Consider the following 18,402-nt stretch of genomic DNA (forward strand, 5'->3'; position numbering starts at 1 on the left):
ATAAATCATGTTAACGTCAACAACTGTTACATTCATTCAATAACCGGTCCTGTTCAACAGCCCAGGTTTTGCTCTTTTATGTTTTTTTTGTTCTTTCCTACTGGTGATATGAATGGAAGGTCAAGTTAACTTCCATTTCATAAACGATGTGATTACAAAATATATGTATACTAACAATTCCTTAATTTTGTTTATTTAAATCAGTTGAAATGCACAAGGAAGTCCATTGTTTGAGGAAAAAAAATAATTTAGAAATAGAATTGTGGGGTGAAGAAGGAAGAAGTTGTTCCATTACAGAAAGTAATAGAGAAAAGCACACCACAGCTTTCTCAAATGAGACAGGGTGCAATTACTTGTCCACCGTCCCAACAACAAGAACAACAAGAGGAATTAACATATCATTTGTAAGCAAACCAATATAACCCTAATTAAACATACCTATACGTATTTATTTGTGTGTATTGTGTAATGTAATGTATTGTATTGTATTGTATGTATCCACGAGTGGCTCTGTCTGTCCTCCTTATAATACATGACATCAGCATCAGTTATATATGTATTTTATTGGTCCGAGTCTTGGCGAGAGTTGATACATGAACGGGCCACTTCCAGCATTATCTCAACCTCTTTCTTATACTGCACCATACAACGCATCAACATATCATATTGGTTTCTTAAAATATTTAGTATTTATTATTTATTTTATCATCATTATTGTCATATTATATACCTCGTTGATAGCGCCCGACTTGATTTTAGATTGCATCACACACCATTTTTTAAAATGTACACCTAATTCACCCAACAACAACAACATTATTTTTATATAATATTTTCACAAAAACTGCATGCCAAATTCATGATCAGTAGTAAATATCAAAACACCACGCAATGCACTCTCAGTTTGAGACCATAGATTAACAGACACTTACCAACTTTTACATCAATAGTGCACAATGATTCAGAAGTTGCCTCCACAGACCATCTACAGTGCACCTGATACAACCAACCAACACACTCTCAGACTAGTTAGTTCAGGAATCAGGATTACGATGCTATACTAACAAAACAGTACTACAAAATCACCCAATCCACTAATACATTCCATTCCGTTTCATTATCATGTTTCGGTTGACTGTATGCACTATATATCTACTATGTAGGTAGGAATGTAAGGAATTTTTAATAAAAGCAAGAACACCCCAGAGTTTGTGTTTGGAAATTCAATAAGAACCCGCTGTCAGAAATGAAGCAACCCCATCGTTTTTTTTTGTTTGGACAATCAATAAACACAGATCTGTTTATTCAAAACATCCCATAGTTTTTGTTTTCAACGTTCATTAACCACCTACTGATTTGAAGCATTTAACCTAAAGAAGATGAGTCTCTGGATTCGATTCTTTTGTTTCATGTGGGTTCAAACCGTTATGAAGAAAAGAGACTCAAATGAATCAAAACGCCATTTTATTTTCCGTTCAATCTGTCGTGTTAGGCTTTTATTGAACCCCAAATTTAAACACTATCTAAGATCAACACCAAGAAATCAAGTCTCTGATCCCATCAGATTCGACATGACCTCTCAAAAGGTTTTGGAAAACGTTTTATGTTTTTTTTTTCTTTTATTAGTCTCGGTGATGAAATCGTCCCAACATGAGAACCAGCAGAAGGTTGTTTGATGTTTAATTTAGCCCGGTTTGATGTTCCCTGACTAAATGGTGACACCAATCCTATATGTGAATATGATGAATTCAAGCACTATTCTAAACATTATTTTAATTGCAGTACGTGTCTCATTCCATTCCATGATGGAAAAAGAAAATTGTCAAAATAACAGGAATCAGATGAGGCAAAACAAACGACTTATTTATTTATTCTAATGGAATGGAAAGAAAAAGAATCAGATTCCATTCCATCAAGGAAAAAACAAAACCACATTGGAATGAAGGCTTTCATAAAATTCCTTGTGTGATTTGATAATCCAAAAGAAACGTACCTACATAGTTAAGTTACGTTAAGTTAAGGAATGAGGGTATACCTCAAAATAAGATCCGAATGGCACATCATGTGCCTGTTGTACCGTTTCAAATACCTACAATTACAAATGAGATGTCAACTTAATTACTTGAAAAAGAAAAAGAAATGTAATAAAAAGAAAAAAGAAAAAGAAAAAGGAGGTACTGACAAGAGATGTTTTTTCGGGGAACATCAGAAGATGCTGCCATTCAGTCATAGCTGTATCCGGTGGGCACATAGGACTATTACAAAGGGATCTAAATGTAATTTCTCTTACCTCACCATCATATTCCTCAGCACAATGCCATTGCCCCATCTATTTAATATTTTAATATTAATGCCTTGCTTGATTTTAACTTAACACATACTATGAACATTAATTCTCTTACATTAAGGTTTGTGTCCTTGCGGGCTGACCGGTATTCGTTTATGAAATTTGAACCATCTTTCAACAGTAATTCAAAAAACTGTTGAACGCTCGTTGGAAAGGTATCCTGCAGGACCCATCCCATCCCATCATTAATATATTTATATTTTTATTTTTATTTATACCAGTGAAAAGAAAATAAAATTTTGATTGCGACTTAATTGTGAGAAATAAAATAGGCATCTGCATAGTCATATATACCTTATATATGGCAGTGAGAACATCCTCTTGAATGAAGGGCTGGTGCTTTTTTGGCACACTTTCTTCTGGAATCTTAGCATGCTTCTTACTTAGAGAGCTACTGCTTGCACGCAACTCCGACTGTTGTTTCTCCTGTATATAAATTAACCATTATTCATCATTCTAAACAAATTTTTTCTTCTTATTTTTGGTAACAACTACCAAACAACCACATTAATTCGCATCACATGATTTGTTAACAAAAATTTCATTTCTAACTTTAGACACACAATTAACATAACCATTCCTGTCAATGTCATTATTCCATCAATAAAGCTCTATTTGGTTTGCTTGGATTGCAGGAAATGCTTTTCAAATGCTAACATAATAATGCTTGATCGCTTGGCTGGCCCCTATAGGATATCGGGAATTTTTTATTTTAGAGTAAATTCCATAAATGGTCCCTGTAAACATGGTTGGTTGGCTTATAGGAATAGAAATGGATAAGCATAGGGACCATTTATATAATTTAATTTTTGGATACAATTATAATTGCAACCCTATTTCATACATTATTTACTTATAATAACAAAACTTCTATTTACGAAATTAAAAAATAAAACACAATAAAACCCAAATAAGAATATAATCATAGTTGTCGATTCCTGACTCGAAAACGTAAAATTTCTACTCGAGTACTCGTAAGAGTCGTGATGATATATATATATATATATATATATATATATATATATATATATATATATATATATATATATATATATATATATATATATACTATTTGATGAATATTAACGCACATTCAGAATAATTGGGGGGCTGGAGTGTTAAAGAAAGTTGAGCAGGGGCTGTGAACAAAAGGTAAAAGCTCGAGGGCAAGTTTGGTACATATATAGAAATTTAAAGAAAAATGTGTTTAGGGTTTTAGAAATGAGGCATAGATAACCTGATAACATGTGGCTTGTTCAAATATTGAATCGACTCCGAAACGCGTCAAGCAACGACTCGCGATTTTTGACGGAGTCACGCTACCTGGTCGAATATTTTAGGGTTTGAAATGACTCGACTTGTGTTTCATTAAAATAATAATGTTTTATATTGCAATTTATTATTCTAATCCATGATGGAATGAAAATAACTCCCCTCCCTTGGCTAACTGCTAAGCAATTTAAACTTATCAAATTACATGGAATCACGTTCGTTATTGAATGGTCCATTCCAAAACACTACACAATTTTTAAGACTAAGACCAAGGGCTCTTACAATCTTATTTCATTTTTAGAAAGATGATATTTTTCATCCCCCAAGGGGAAAGGTAAGCAGATCTTTTTTCGACTTTGTCTGGGATTTGAAAAAGCAAAGTGCTTACTTTGACTTACCCGAATCAAGTCAAGGCGATGAAGCAGGCTCGAGCTCAAGGCCCATTTTCTTATAAGAATTCTCTCTCTCCCTGGGAATCATAGCCTAGTATCTTACCCTACCATCACACCACACAAGTTTTTTCCTTCTCCGAACACATTATACCGAACACTACCTAAAGAGTATCGGTTACTATAAATTTCAGGACACAATTTATTAAACATGGCAAGTTATTAGATTTCTGGGTAAATGTCTTGGTGTGTATTTCAGTATGTGGTTAAAGCAACGCTAAATTTTGTATAAAAACCTACTCTGCATTTAACACTAAATAAATAAATAAATAAAAACATCTCAGTTATGAAAAATGATCAATATATACCTTCTTCTCAACTTCTAGCATTGTATGGTAATTCTTTGCTCCACGTTGCAAAGTTCTTAGTGCAGAATTTCTGTTCCAAAATGATGCAAACATATATCTAACTCTGCCTGTAAAAATAGTTTCATAACTGAGCAAAGCTCCATCCACCCAAATGTAATTTCCAAAATTGGTTTGTATTTAGAATTTTAGATGACGTTGCTATAAATATATAACTCGGTAGATTTTTCAAAGTAGAATTGTGCAATAGAAAAAAAAAGTAGGGGTGCTATAACAAACATATCAATGAAAGTAAGTTGTTATTTCTTGCATTTTACTTATTAGATGTTTAAAAGATGGAATGACTGCGACTACACGCACGTAGGGTCCATGTCTACTAACAACTTAGTAGAATGGTAACAGTTTAAAAGATGGAATGGATATTTATGAATGGAGGTTTATATAACTTCAAAGATTTAGATCCTACAAAAATAAAAAAATTACTAATAATAAGGGTACTTGTTAAGGCATTTTACAACTAAAAAAACTTACCATCTGGACTTCCCAATGGGGGGACACCATGCCCACCAGCACCCATACGAAGAACTATTGTTATGGCAGGATTTATGAATGCATGTTGACTCCTCCTTATCTGCAACTATAAGCATTAACCTCACAAGATTCTTTGGTGATTGATTTCTTAACCAAACTTAGTAAAGACGAAAATAGACTGCAAACCTCATCTATATCTCCAAATGGAATAATCACCTGAGAATTGAAAACATAAAACTCAATCCGACACATAAATTATCAAATTAAAAAGAGAAAGTGAAAAAGACAAGAAAAAGTTGTCTACTACAGCCTACGACGCCGATTTAAAATCATGCAAAAATCGTCATAGTGCTTCTTGATTTGACTCGCAAATTGACAAATGTATATATATATATATATATATATATATATATATATATATATATATATATATATATATATATATATATATATATATATATATATATATATATATATATATATAAAGGCGTATAAATACTTAAGTTGTTCCCAGTAAAAAAATATATGTATGAAAGAATCGTAAACTAACCTTCATTTGTTTTGAGAATATGTTAGAATGGAAACAGATATACCAAGCAGAAACGTACATGCGACCATGATACAGAAATGACCTCTCCATTGCACACGAATAGCTTTGTTCAACAACCTGAAAAGAGATAGATAGAGAGATATTGTGAATGGAAGTAGCTAGGGATAATAAAAAAGAAGAAGAAGAAGAAAAGAGGTAATTGCCTCGTCTGGAAGGAGATTAAATATAGTCTGTAAAGGCCCGGGTTTCTGATGTACCACCGTTGGTCCTTGATTGTCTGTGGAGATCCTTCTTCGACCACCATGTCCATACCCATTCAAACTCCTGAATCACACATATCACATTATTCACTGCTCTTTTCTATTACATATGATATATGCTCACAATACCTACCTGCCAGAGGTGACACGGAGCTTCTGTGTTGTCATATGGAGACAAACCTGATGAACAAAAATGTTTTTTTTTTAAATTCTGACAAACCAATATACAACTACCAAGCGATAATACAAAATCAACCTGCCCTGATGGGCTACTCAAAGTATGCCACACTGCACCAGTTTGTCCTTCGCTTTCAACGGGAATAGTCACCGAACCCAGAACTGCGCTTTTCCAGATTATATCCCAATCATATATTGTCACATTAATCTGTACAACATATATATATGCCACTTTAAAAAAAATACCCTACAAATTTACATGCTTTGCATCAAGTTTTCACTCGCACCCACACTTGTTAAATGAAGTTGCTAGTTGCTCACATTAGAAGCACTCCCAATTTTTTTAAATGCGGGAGACAATAGGAAAGTAAATTACCTTTACAGGAAGTTCATCTACAGAAAAATTGAATTCCTCTCCCCACATTGGATTTCTTGAACCAGGAACCATTGAACTGCAGAATAAACATGAATCATGGATAATGTATAACTACAACAACCTGATGTGAATGTGATGAAATATATAATCATCGACCCATTTGTACAAAAAATGGTATCATCCCTAGCACATATAAAATTTATGATAAAAGTATTTTTCTTCAAACACAAATGAAAAATTCTGTAATTTACCTAAATCGCTTTTCTGTACCACAAGTAATGATTGCGTAAGGATCTGATGTGCCATTAAGGTTGGCACCAATAAGATTTTTAGCTGCCAACAACTCAACCTACAAAACACAAAACTCGTGAATAAGAATAACACAGTCCAAAGACTCATCCTTTTACACACAAGGATACATCTTCCATGCAAAAGAAAAATAGTACTACTATTTATTTGTCTTTCAAGATTTACATTGTTGGTCCTTTCTTGACTTTCTTTTTAATATAAAAATTCTTACACAAATTAACCAGATGTACCGGAGCCACTTATACCTTGATGATATAAGTAGAATTGTTGGTATGAAGATCTCCTTTTGGTTGACCCATCTACAAAAGTGCACAACTGCATGTCAAACAAGTGGCAATTACTCTGTGAAATGGATGATAAGTGAATTAGCACGTTAGTACTAGGAAGGCAGCAGGGCTTTCACTCTAATGGTGGACAATAAATAGGATACTGGTTTGAATACCGATTATTGGCAAATGATTTGTAACTATCCATCCAACTTATGAACAACGTACAAAAATATCCTTCCTGTACATAAACTTTATTAAAAGAACAACAACGATCCTTATTTATTCCACACCAATGAAAATAAAATACTACTCCGTCCATACATATTTTGACTTTTAAGGTCAACCCTTCTAACTGTCAAAATCATACTTCATATGGATTCAGATTTATATCTAGCACCAACATTTACTCTGAAATCAACTTTTTCCTTACGAACTACAAGAAGAACTCGGATCATCAAATTATCGAGACGAAAGCTAATCCTATTGACCATGGAAACCAACAGGAAGAATACACATGATGAAGAATGAGTTTGCAGTTAATTTTAAAAATCATATATAGACTAAGAATTTAGAAACTCATCAAACTATCATATATCAATCCAGAGGATTCCTTACGAGTAACATATGAAGCCCAGTTACGCCAAACTAGTTGAAAATTGTGTCAGCAGCAACAACATAAGTTTAAAAAAAAAAAATTACCGATGGTAGTTGCAATTAAGAGTGATGAGAGAAAACTGAAAAGAATAGAAATGACCTTGTCCTTGTCATCAGGAGAAACAGAAGCGGGTTCATCAAGCAGTGAGCGATCGGCGGCACCGACGTATGAGAAAAACCAGTAGGCGGCAATGACGAAGAAGGCGGCGGCGACGGTTACTTGGAGTTCCCACCAAGAAGGCAGAAAACAATCGATTGGCGTTTCGGTGATCATTTGCAAGAAAAACGGAAAGATTAATTAATTAATGTAATGAAGATCGATTAAGAAAGTATTAGGGGAGGGGATTAGTGTTTCCATGGATGTAATCATTTTAGGGGAGAAAGACAGAAGAAGTAGAAGAAGAAAAGTCAAAAGAAAGTGTCAATGGAAAGGGGCGGCCGAAGGGGGAGGGGGGAGAGTCGAAGAAGACGAAGACTAAAGACAAACAGCCAGCGTTGAATGCAAGAGCAAAGACAACAAAATTTTAAAAATTTGAGAGAGAGAGAGAGAGAGAGAGAGAGCGTTGAATGCGTTGGGAGATGGAGTTGAAAAAGGGTTAACAAGAAAGGATTTTGTGTAAAAGTGGTTGTTTGTAACGTCTTTTTACATCTGGTACGGTTACACACATCCTAACATGGTTAAAACCGTCTCCAACTAAAACTGCACACCTTTTTCTCATGTAAAATTTAGAGAACCACGTCAATTTCTAAAACTCTACTTTTACATTAATAGAAAAATATGCAAGATATCTATCTATTATTATTTTATAAATTTAAGCTTTTTTTTATAAATAAAATTAAAATAAAATGAAACAAACAAGACAGTCTAAGAGAAGAAGGCATGGGAAAATACAACAAAAATATTACAAAGTATTAAAAGGGCAACAAACCCAATCTGACCAATTACAATTGCTCAAATTACCCTTATAATTTGAATGCTTAGAGCCTCTGTTTCAACTTGCTCTCTGACAAAGTGAACAGATTGATATGCTTTGACCTTGAACTAATTATTGAATTTTTTCACATGAAAGTTGCACCGATGTTGTCACATAGAATTATAGGAGGCTGTTGAAGAGTGACTTGTAAATCGCGCAACAGTTGATTTATCCATAATAATTTAGCGGAAGTACACACAAGTTCACGGTATTCTGCTTCAGTGCTGGACCGAGCAACCACTCTCTGTTTTCTAAAAGTCCAGCTAATCGAATTGTTTCCATGAAACACCACAAATCCATATTGGGATCTACTATCATCTTTGTCGGAGATCCAACCGACATCCGAATAGGCGAAGAGAGAAAGAGCTTTGGTTTGTTCAAAGTGAAGGCAATGATCTAAATTGCCATTCAGATACCTCAAGATGCGTTTTACAACTTGCTAATGTTGAGTTTTAGGGGAATGCATATAATGAGAAACACGATTAACCGCATATGCAATATCTGGTCGATTTATGGTTGCATATTGTAGAGAGCCAACAACCTGTCGATAAAGTTTGGGATCAGAGAAAGGTTCACCATCTTTTTGTAGAGGAGTAGAAGTATTTGCACGAGTCGAGATGGGCTTTGAGTTTGTCACTTTACTACGAGTAAGAACATCTTCAATATATCCCTTTTGAGACATAGTGAGACCAGTATGGTTTTGTACAATTTGAACACCAAAAAAATAGTTCAAATTACCAAGGTCTTTGAGAGAAAAGGTTTTATGCAATTCAGTGATAAAGCATTCCATAAACTTGATGTTGTCACCTGTGATAATGAGATCATCAACATAAACAAGGATGTAAACAATGGCTAGGTGAGAGGAGTATATGAATAGTGAGTTATCGGAGTGACAAGCTCGAAATCCCTTGGTGCTAAGATGGTATTTTAGCTTAGTAAACCAAGCTCGAGGTACCTGTTTCAATCTATAAATGGCCTTATGTAGATGGCAATCATGATGTGGTCGGGATGGATCTTCAAAACCCTTGGGTTGCTCCATATAAACCTCTTCCGATAAATCACCATTCAAGAAAGCATTATTTATGTCTAGCTGCCAAATTTCCCAACCACGAGAAAGAGCCACTAAAAGAACTAAACGGATGGTAATTAGCTTAATCACCGGACTAAAAGTATCAAAAAAATTTACCCCGTGCTCTTACTTGAAACCACGTGCTACAAGACGAGCTTTATGACGCTCGATTAATCCATCCAAGTTTCGCTTAATCTGAAAATCCACTTACAAGTAACAAGATTAACATTAGTGGGACAAGGGACAAGAGACCAAGTATTATTTCTCATCAGGGCATCATATTCTAACTTCATTGCATTTAACCAAAAAGTATGTTTAAAAGCTTGAGAAGTATGATGAGGTTTAGTTGAAGTATAATCAATAGTGGAAGTATAGATTGATTTGGGCTTGAGAGAGTTTGTGCGAGCTCTTGTAACCATAGGGGCTGATTTTGGTGAGTAGGACGATAGTGACTGGGAATAGACTGTTTAGCCTGGGAACTTATGGTAGGACGTTGGTATGAGAGAAACGATGGTGAAGTATGTAAAGGAGGTGAAGTAGGAGTAGTAGATTATGGTGGGGCTGGAGAACATTATGAGACTGGTTTATGCTCGTTTGATAAAGATTGTAGTGTGGAGGCATGATCGAGAAGGGTGGAAGAGACCGGCTGTAATGGTGTAGTAGAACTAGAGTGCTTTTGCAAGGTTGCGGAATGATAGACTTCTTCATTGAAAACAACATGTCAGGAGATATAGATTCTAGATGTTGGGTGATGGGTGATGGAAGCATAAGTACCCTTTGTGTGATGCCCTGTACCTAATGAATATACAAGGAAGAGAGCAGAAATCCATTTTTTGGGCATTGTATGGGCGTAAGAAGGGATAGCATAAGCAACCAAAGGTGCAAAGAAAAGTGTAGTCATGAGTTTTGTTGTAAAGTTTGGAATAAGGCGATTGATAGTTGAGCTTGGGAGTGATGATGTGGTTATGGATATAGGTAGCTGTTTTAAAAGCATGTTCCCAAAATTCTTGAGAAAGGGAAGACGAAGCTAGGAGGGACAAGCCTTTTTCAACAATCACCCTATTTTGGTGTTCAACAGCACCATTTTATGCTGAAGTGTATGGACAGGAAACACAATGGTTGATGCCATAGGTTTGGAGATATGAGGAGACAATACGAAATTCCCCACCCCAGTCTATTTGAGGGTTTTTGATGTCATACCCAAATTGTGTTTTAATCATGTTCTGGAAATTAATAAAAATTGAAAGAACCTGCGATTTTTGAGATAAAAAATAAATCCAAACAAATTTTGTGAAGTCATCAACAAGGAGAATAAAATAGAAATTTCCATTAATTGAAAGTAGAGAAGGCCCCCACACATCAGACTACAGTAACTTAAAAGGTTTACTATAAGAAATATGAGAATGCAATAAAGGCATTCAATGACTTTTCCTTAACTGACACGGTTCACACACATGTGATAATTTATTTGATGTAGTAGGAAGTTGAAAGTGGGACACAAGACTTTTGAGAATAGTTTCATCTGGATGTGCGAGCCTATTGTGCCATCCATTCATGGAAGTACGAACACTAAAAAGAGCCATAGAAGAGTGACCTTTATTGGTTAGTGGAGTAAGACGATATAGCCCATTAGCAACGTGACCGTGAAGTACCGGTTTTCCATGAAAGGTCTTAACAATATAGTGATTAGGCCAAAATTCCATGAAAACTTGATTATGATTTATGAGTTTTGAAACACTAGGCATATTTTTGGTTATTTCGGAACAATAAACACACTTGGTAAATGCAAGAGAGAGAATATGAACCATAATGTGAAATTGAGAATTGGTTACCATTCCCGACTTGAAGTTTTTCCTCACCTATGTAAGGATTAGAAACATGGAGCTTGTTGATGTCAGGTGACACATGGTCCGTTGCACCTGTATCAAAGTACTAGGTTGGGTCTATTATAGAAGAAAGACTGCTACAATTTGTTGTGTAAGCTTGCTTGGTCGGGTCTTTAGGATTCGGACGTCTGGATAAATAATTGTCTTGATTGACCCGCTGCCAACAATCTATGGCTTCATGACCTTGCTTATTACAAACTAGTTTATAACCCGTGGAAACCACGGTTACAAAATTAATTAAACTTTCTTAATGAGAACTAAAAATTTATTAATTAATTATTTTAAAGAAATTATTAATTAAAATATATTTTTTTAGTTATATAAATTTATAATCGTTAATTTAAATAAATATAAAAATATTATATCATATATAATTTGTATCAATTTTATTTTAATTTTATTCTAATGTTATTAATTTAATTTAATTAGAGTGAGAAATTTAAAATTTGAAATTTGAAAATGGAGAATTAATAGATTGACAAGTGATATGCATTAATTATTAGGCCTAATATGATGACACATGGCAAAAGATGAATAAAATATGTATTAATTAGGAGGCCTAATAGGATGACACATGTCAAAAGGAGGTTAAAACTATTCTTTTATTAGAATAGGGATTTGACACTGAACACGTTTGTGGCGTTGATCAGATTATTGAGTAGGGACCCTGTAGTTGGTAGAGGAATTTACAAAAGAGAGAGAATGTGGAATGGACCGGTTTTGGGATTGAGAAGCAACATTTGTTTGTAGAGAAGGCATGGAGATAGGAGGAACTTGTAGTGACGGCTGGCGAGCAATTTCGAGTTCCAATCGGGCCTTTTCCTGAAGTAGCTGTCCTGATCATTAACAGTAGCATTATTAGACTTCATCAGAAAGGCAAAGGTGAAAGCACCACAAGAAGCATCAAGTGCATTGAGAATATAATTGATAAGATCCTCTTCAGACATGGGATTGAGATCTTCTGCCAAAGAATCAGAAATAAAGTGCTTGCGTTGTATATACTCTATCATGGAGAGTGCACCCTTCGAGATAGTCTGCAGTTGAGTCTTCATTGTCATATGTTGATCGCAGTTTTATGCCTGGGAAGTATGCTCTAGGGCTTGCCAAACATGCTGTGAAGAAGAGGATCGGGCAATGGTGGCAAGACAATGCTCCAATATAGTGGATTTAATCCAAAGAAGAACAAAGTGGTCCCTCTTCTTCCAGGCAGTGAACTCCGGATTCAGAGTGGTAGTGATTGTACCAGACTCCTCGGTGGTGGAAATTGTTTCCGGAGGTGGCATCGGGTTGAGGATAAATGATTCTAAATCAAAGGTTTCAAGGGCAGAAATGATGGTGGTGTGCTATAGATAGTAATTGCCCCTGTCAAGCTTGATGCTAATGGAAGGAATCTAGAAAATAAGATTTGTAGAGGCGATGTTGGTTGCAACAAGAAGTTGTTAAATGGTAGGTGGAGTAGCCATGGTAGTCTGCAAGTAACAGGTAGAAGAAAAGGGGGAAAGAAAAAAAAATAGGGCTTTGCTAAGAGAGAGAGAGAGAGAGAGAGAGAGAGAGAGAGAGAGAGTAATTATGTATTTTAATGTATCTTTTGGTAAACAGTTATATATATAAAATGAAAAGAGTAACATAAAAAAGCTAAATAGTAGGACACACGTGCAACTACGCTAAGGACTAAGTCAATGTACAATAAGAAACTGTGACTAAGTCAGAATAATAAACATTAATTTATCATTGATTATTACCCTCTTTTTTCTAGTTTAATTTATTCCGGAATAATAGCATATTTTCGGATCCAAGTTTTGCCTATTTGATACATCAGTCAATATATATGAATTAGTAGATATTTCAAAATAATATAATAAAAATAAACATAAGTAAAATTGTATAATAAGCAAAGCAATGAAAACATATTTGCTATTTCAAATGATTAACCGCACATAAATATGGAAAAAGTAATAATAATAAACATCATTAAATACTTCAAGGCTAGTGGTCGTTTCGCGAGAGGCTGTCATTCGTCCTTTGTCACTCTTATTCCTAAAATTAAAGACCCTCTCACCTTAAATGATTATCGCCCTATTAGTTTAATCAGGTGCTTATATAAGATCATCACCAAGGCATTAGCTAATCGAGTTAAGAAAGTTATCAGTTTTGTTATTGATGATATACAAACTGGTTTTCTCGAAAATCGAAACATTTTAGACGGTCCACTCATCGTTATTGAGATTCTTTCTTGGACTAAAAAAAGTCAATAAGAGAGCCTTTCTCTTCAAGGTTGACTTCAATAAAGCATTTGACTCCATTAACTGGCATTATTTAGACTTGATTCTTTATCAAATGGGGTTTGGAAATCTGTGGCGTTTTTGGATTCGAGGATGTGTTGCTTCCTCTAGATCGTTTGTTCTCATTAACGGTTGCCCGACCGATGAGTATAAAATTTTGAAAGGGGTTCGTAAAGGGGACTTGCTTTCCCCATTCTTGTTTACGCTGGCTATGGAAGGTCTTAATGTCGCCATGAATTCAACTTTTCAATCTGCCCTCTTTAATGGTATCCAAATTCCAAACAATGGCCCCTCCATCTCCCATATCTTCTACTCTGACGACGTGATCTTTTTCGGGGATTGGTTCTTCTCCAACTTTCAAAATATGGTGAGGATCCTCGGATGTTTCTATTTTCCGTCTGATTTAAAAGTTAACTTTCATAAATCTCGGGTGTTTGGTATCGGTGTAGGTGATTCCGAGCTTTTTAGTTGTGCCAATATTTTAGGGTATGAAACTCTCTCTTTCCCTTTTATTTACCTGGGGTCCCAGTGGGGGCGAACATGGCCCTCAAACGTAATTAGAAACCTATAATTAAGCGGGTCAACAATAGGCTCTCGACATGGAAATCCAAGTTCCTTTCCTTGGGGGGCGGTGCACGTTGGTTAAATCTGTCTTGGGAAGTCTCCCCCTCTACTATTTTTCTCTTTTTAAGGCTCCGATTCCATTATCAATGATATTGAGAAAACTCGCAGACGTTTCCTGTGGGGCGACAATGAGAAAAAAAACAAAATATGATGGGTTAATTGGAATCTGCTCCAGGCTGGTAAAGATAAAGGAGGTTTAGGAGTCGTCTCTCTAAAAAGCATTAATCTGACTCTTCTTTTCAAATAGGCCTGGAGGCTTAAGAATGATGATTCCACTATTTGGAAGCAGGTTATATGTGGGATACACAACCTTACTAAAAAACCTGTGTACAAGTTGGCAAAGAAATATATCCCAGACGTCTCGAGTAATATCTCGAAATCTATTGCTGATCTTGAAAATCTTGGTATAATTTTTGACAACATTCTCAGTTGTTTGGTTGGGTCTGGGCGTAAGGCTCTTTTTTGGCTTGATAATTAAATTAGGGCTGTTCCTTTAGCCTCCCGTTTCCTTCACCTCGCGATTTTAGACTCTCTAAATTCCTGCCTTGTTGCAGATAGACTTTCTCAAAACGGTGTTTCATGGAACTGGAAAAGAAGACCCAAATACCCCCCGAATTATAGGAGCTAGCTCATCTTCAAACCATTCTTGAAACTTTTTCTACTTCCAATGTTGATGACTTATGGAGTTCTAAATTGGCGGCGGATGGTAAGTTTTATGTCAATGACCTCCAACACCTTGTTGATTCCAAAATCACTTGCAGTGCAGACAACCCCACGATCTGGTTGAAATCAGTTCCTCTTAAGGTGATTATGTTTATTTGGAGAGCTTGTGTGGATCGTATCCCTTCTGCCATAACTCTCATACGTGTCACACCCCAAAACCACGAACGGCGAAAACGTTCAGGGGTGGAGGACGTCATGTACAGTATCACAACAGTGTAATATAATAAACAAGCAACAACATCATCCATTGCATTATAAGTAAAGTTTTAATACATGTGTGTTCTTTCATTGTAATAAGACACCAAAAATATACAATCAAAATAAAAGATGAGACTTGTCTGCTCCGTCTTCTCAAAACCTGGCCATCGTACCTGTCTACTGCTGACCTGAGAATACAAGTTATTTTGAAAGCGAGTATCAGCTTTAAAGCTGGTGAATTCATAAGAAATTAAGTGTCGTTGTCTTGCTTATGAAAATATGTTATGAAGGCCATGTAAACCTTTAAATGAAAATGTTGATGTAAGTATGAAATCCCTAGAAAAACCCTTATTTTCTATAAGTATGAAATGTAGTCTTCTACCAAGACCCGAATGTTTTGTTATGACAATGTAGTCTTCTACCAAGACCCGAATGTTTTGTTATGACAATGTAGTCTTCTACCAAGACCCGAATGTTTTGTTATGACAATGTAGTCTTCTACCAAGACCCGGATGTTTTGTAAGTAAAATGATAGTTTTCCTTTGGTTGTTTAGTACTAAAGTACTTAGTCTAACTCATCGTTTATGTGAAGGTATCACAAAATAAAGTAAACAGGAAAAATCACTAATGTAAGTGTTATCCCGAGGAACTAGGGCTAACACGACGAATGTAACTGTTATCCCGAGGTACTAGGGCTAACATAATACATATAACCTAATGAACATCCGAAGATTGTCCACTTGTCCTCTGTAGCAGCAGCAGGGCGGAGGAATGGTTAGTCCCTGTAAAGGTACTCCTAGTATAAGTAATAACCGTAGGCATCCGTAGATGTTCATCACCCACTATTGCTAACAGATGGGTTCCGGAATGGTTAGTCCCGTACGTATATCCCGAGGTATTGGGGATAGAGGCCCATCTAGGTATCTCGAGGTACTGGGGATAGGGTCCTGTCTAGATATCCCGAGGTACTAGGGATATGCAGGAAGATTTACACAGAAGGTACTAATAAATCATCCTCGCAATTCGAGATACAAGTATTCATGTTAATGTACACAGTTAAGTGTATCTATGTAAAGGTACTCATGTAATGTGTTCATGTAAGCGTGTTCATGTATCATGTAAGTATATGTAAACGTACTCATGTATCATGTAATCAAATGTAAAGGTACTCATGTATCAAGTAATGTACTGGTATAGACTCATGAATGAACTGACTCTTGTGTGATTCCTTGTAATAGGAATTATGTTTGAAATCTCCAAATTATCCCTATTGTTGGGTAGCGTAGGAATTATTTTTGTATTGCGTCATTGGGCTCGATTTATAGTCCAATGTTTTGCACTCCGGTTTGGGCCTGTCCAACCGTGAGCTTGTAGGGTTTACTCTATAATAATGTGCTTGCATGCATATTAGGTTAACGTTTGATAGATCGATTGAGAGCATTACGATAGATCATAGAATACTTTCTTTCATCGTTCCTGTAAACCTTTTAATCCTCTACAGTTGTAGTTCTTCATCGAGCTCTTCTGAGGATTGTTTATAATCATTCGACATTGTTCGATCCATTCTTGAGTTGTTTACTGCTTTCGTGTTCTTGCTGTTTACTCTTTATTTTTCCTGTTTAAGATCTAATCGATCTTCAAGATTAGTTTTTAACTTATCAATTGGTATCAGAGCAGGAGGCTGTGTAATCGATACACTTCTTTTCTGTGAAAAAGGTTTCGATTAGGGTTATTCCACAATTACTGATATTTATTGAGCCGTCATCTCATTATTGACGTATCTCGATATTTATTGTTCTGCCCTAATTTGATTTATTACAAGTCTGATCTTTGAACAGGTTATTCGATCATTATGGACGAGTCGCAATCGAATCCCATCAATATTTCGAACAACATTGGATCAACAACGAAGATTCCTATCCTGTACACCCATGATTATGAAGTCTGGGCGCATCACTTTGAAGATTATGTTATAGGATCTGAGGATAATGGATACCTCATCTGGGAAGCAATCATTAATGGACCGTTTTCTCATTCTGCAACTTCAAGGATTATTAAAACTCAAAAGGAGTATAATGATCTTCTGAAAGACGTTAAAGATATTGCGCAAGATGAAAAAGATAAATTTCAGTGCAATATCAAGGCGTTAAGATTGATCAGATTCGCCCTTCAGTCCGACACTTTCAGGCTGGTAAGTTCATGCACGACGACAAAAGAAATGTGGGACAGGTTACGTGAACTGTACTCTACAGACGAAGATCTAGAACATTCCATCCAAACATTACTCTTGTCTGAGTTTGATGAATTCAGGCAAGGAAACGAAGAAACTGTGACCCAAACGTTTGATCGCTTCAATCATCTTCTTAGCAAGATGATCAAACATGACATCGAAAGGAAGCTTATTGAGCAGAAGTTTACGTTCTTAAATGGTCTAAGATCAGAGTGGAGAGCAGTCGTGTCCACAGTTAAAGCCCACGAGCAATTTAAATCATATTCCTTGGCAAAACTGGTGGGCATTCTCAAATCTCAGGAGAAGATTGTGTTGCAGGAGAAGAATGTGGTTTCAAGCCTAGGTTCGTTAGCCCTCCTGTCCAAAAGTAAAGCTGTGATGGAGGACGAAGACCTCAACTTGGAAGATTATGACCTCACGTCTGAGGATTATGCTATGATGGTGTCTAACCCCAAGAGGTTCATCAAGAAGAGATTTCCCTCCAACAAAAACCGAAACTGGCAGGGGAGTTATAGTTCTGAAAAGGTTAAAGATGAACCGAAGGTTGAAGAGTCTAAGAAGGAACCGAAGGCAGAAGGTGATTCTGGAGTAAGTTGTTACTATTGTGGTGGAAAGAACCACTATGCAAAGGATTGTGTCCTTAAAAAAATGGCTGAAAAGGATGAGGAAGCTTTGCTGCAGAAAAAGCTTGATGAGATAAGGAAGAAGAAATCTACCGCTAACCCTTCTATGAACGCTCTAATTGTGCAGGGTTCGGTTGCTGATGACGAGTTCGGTGGCGTGGAGGTTTGGTCAACCGACTCTGAAGACGATGAAGTGAGGAAGCCTTCTCATGGAAAGGCTTGTGTGGCTAAAGAAGAAAGCAGTGGAGGAAGGTGCTTGATGGTGTCCGACGTATCTCAGATGAGGGGATACAA

General features: G+C 36.0%; 2 protein-coding genes across 3 annotated transcripts in view; both read right to left on the reverse strand.

Moving 5' to 3' along the window:
• Positions 1 to 268: 268 nt before the first annotated feature.
• On the reverse strand, positions 269 to 8,081 carry LOC111875869 (BAG-associated GRAM protein 1). Of its 2 annotated transcripts, none has more exons than XM_023872393.3 (18): positions 7,600 to 8,081; positions 6,822 to 6,875; positions 6,519 to 6,616; positions 6,268 to 6,343; positions 5,971 to 6,099; positions 5,848 to 5,894; positions 5,658 to 5,778; positions 5,455 to 5,571; positions 5,091 to 5,120; positions 4,905 to 5,004; positions 4,377 to 4,483; positions 2,642 to 2,773; positions 2,403 to 2,507; positions 2,183 to 2,329; positions 2,036 to 2,089; positions 933 to 996; positions 731 to 792; positions 269 to 636 (listed from the first exon to the last, which is right to left on the reverse strand). In XM_023872393.3, the coding sequence occupies exons 1-18, from the start codon at positions 7,771 to 7,773 to the stop codon at positions 562 to 564; spliced, it is 1,692 nt and encodes a 563-aa protein (XP_023728161.1). In that variant the 5' UTR covers positions 7,774 to 8,081; the 3' UTR covers positions 269 to 561. The 2 variants fall into 2 exon arrangements, with proteins under 2 accessions (XP_023728161.1, XP_023728162.1); XM_023872394.3 differs by having other exon boundaries at positions 6,822 to 6,891; positions 7,600 to 7,729.
• A 4,786-nt stretch (positions 8,082 to 12,867) lies between these two features.
• Positions 12,868 to 18,402, reverse strand: part of LOC128126852 (uncharacterized) — a 61,334-nt gene continuing 55,799 nt past the window's right edge. Inside the window, exon 2 of the mRNA XM_052764992.1 lies at positions 12,868 to 12,897. Within this exon, the coding sequence (XP_052620952.1) occupies positions 12,868 to 12,897 (30 nt within the window). The remainder of the gene's footprint in view (positions 12,898 to 18,402) is intronic.

The sequence above is a fragment of the Lactuca sativa genome, chromosome 6, assembly GCF_002870075.4.
Source record: "Lactuca sativa cultivar Salinas chromosome 6, Lsat_Salinas_v11, whole genome shotgun sequence".
NCBI lineage: Eukaryota > Viridiplantae > Streptophyta > Magnoliopsida > Asterales > Asteraceae > Lactuca > Lactuca sativa.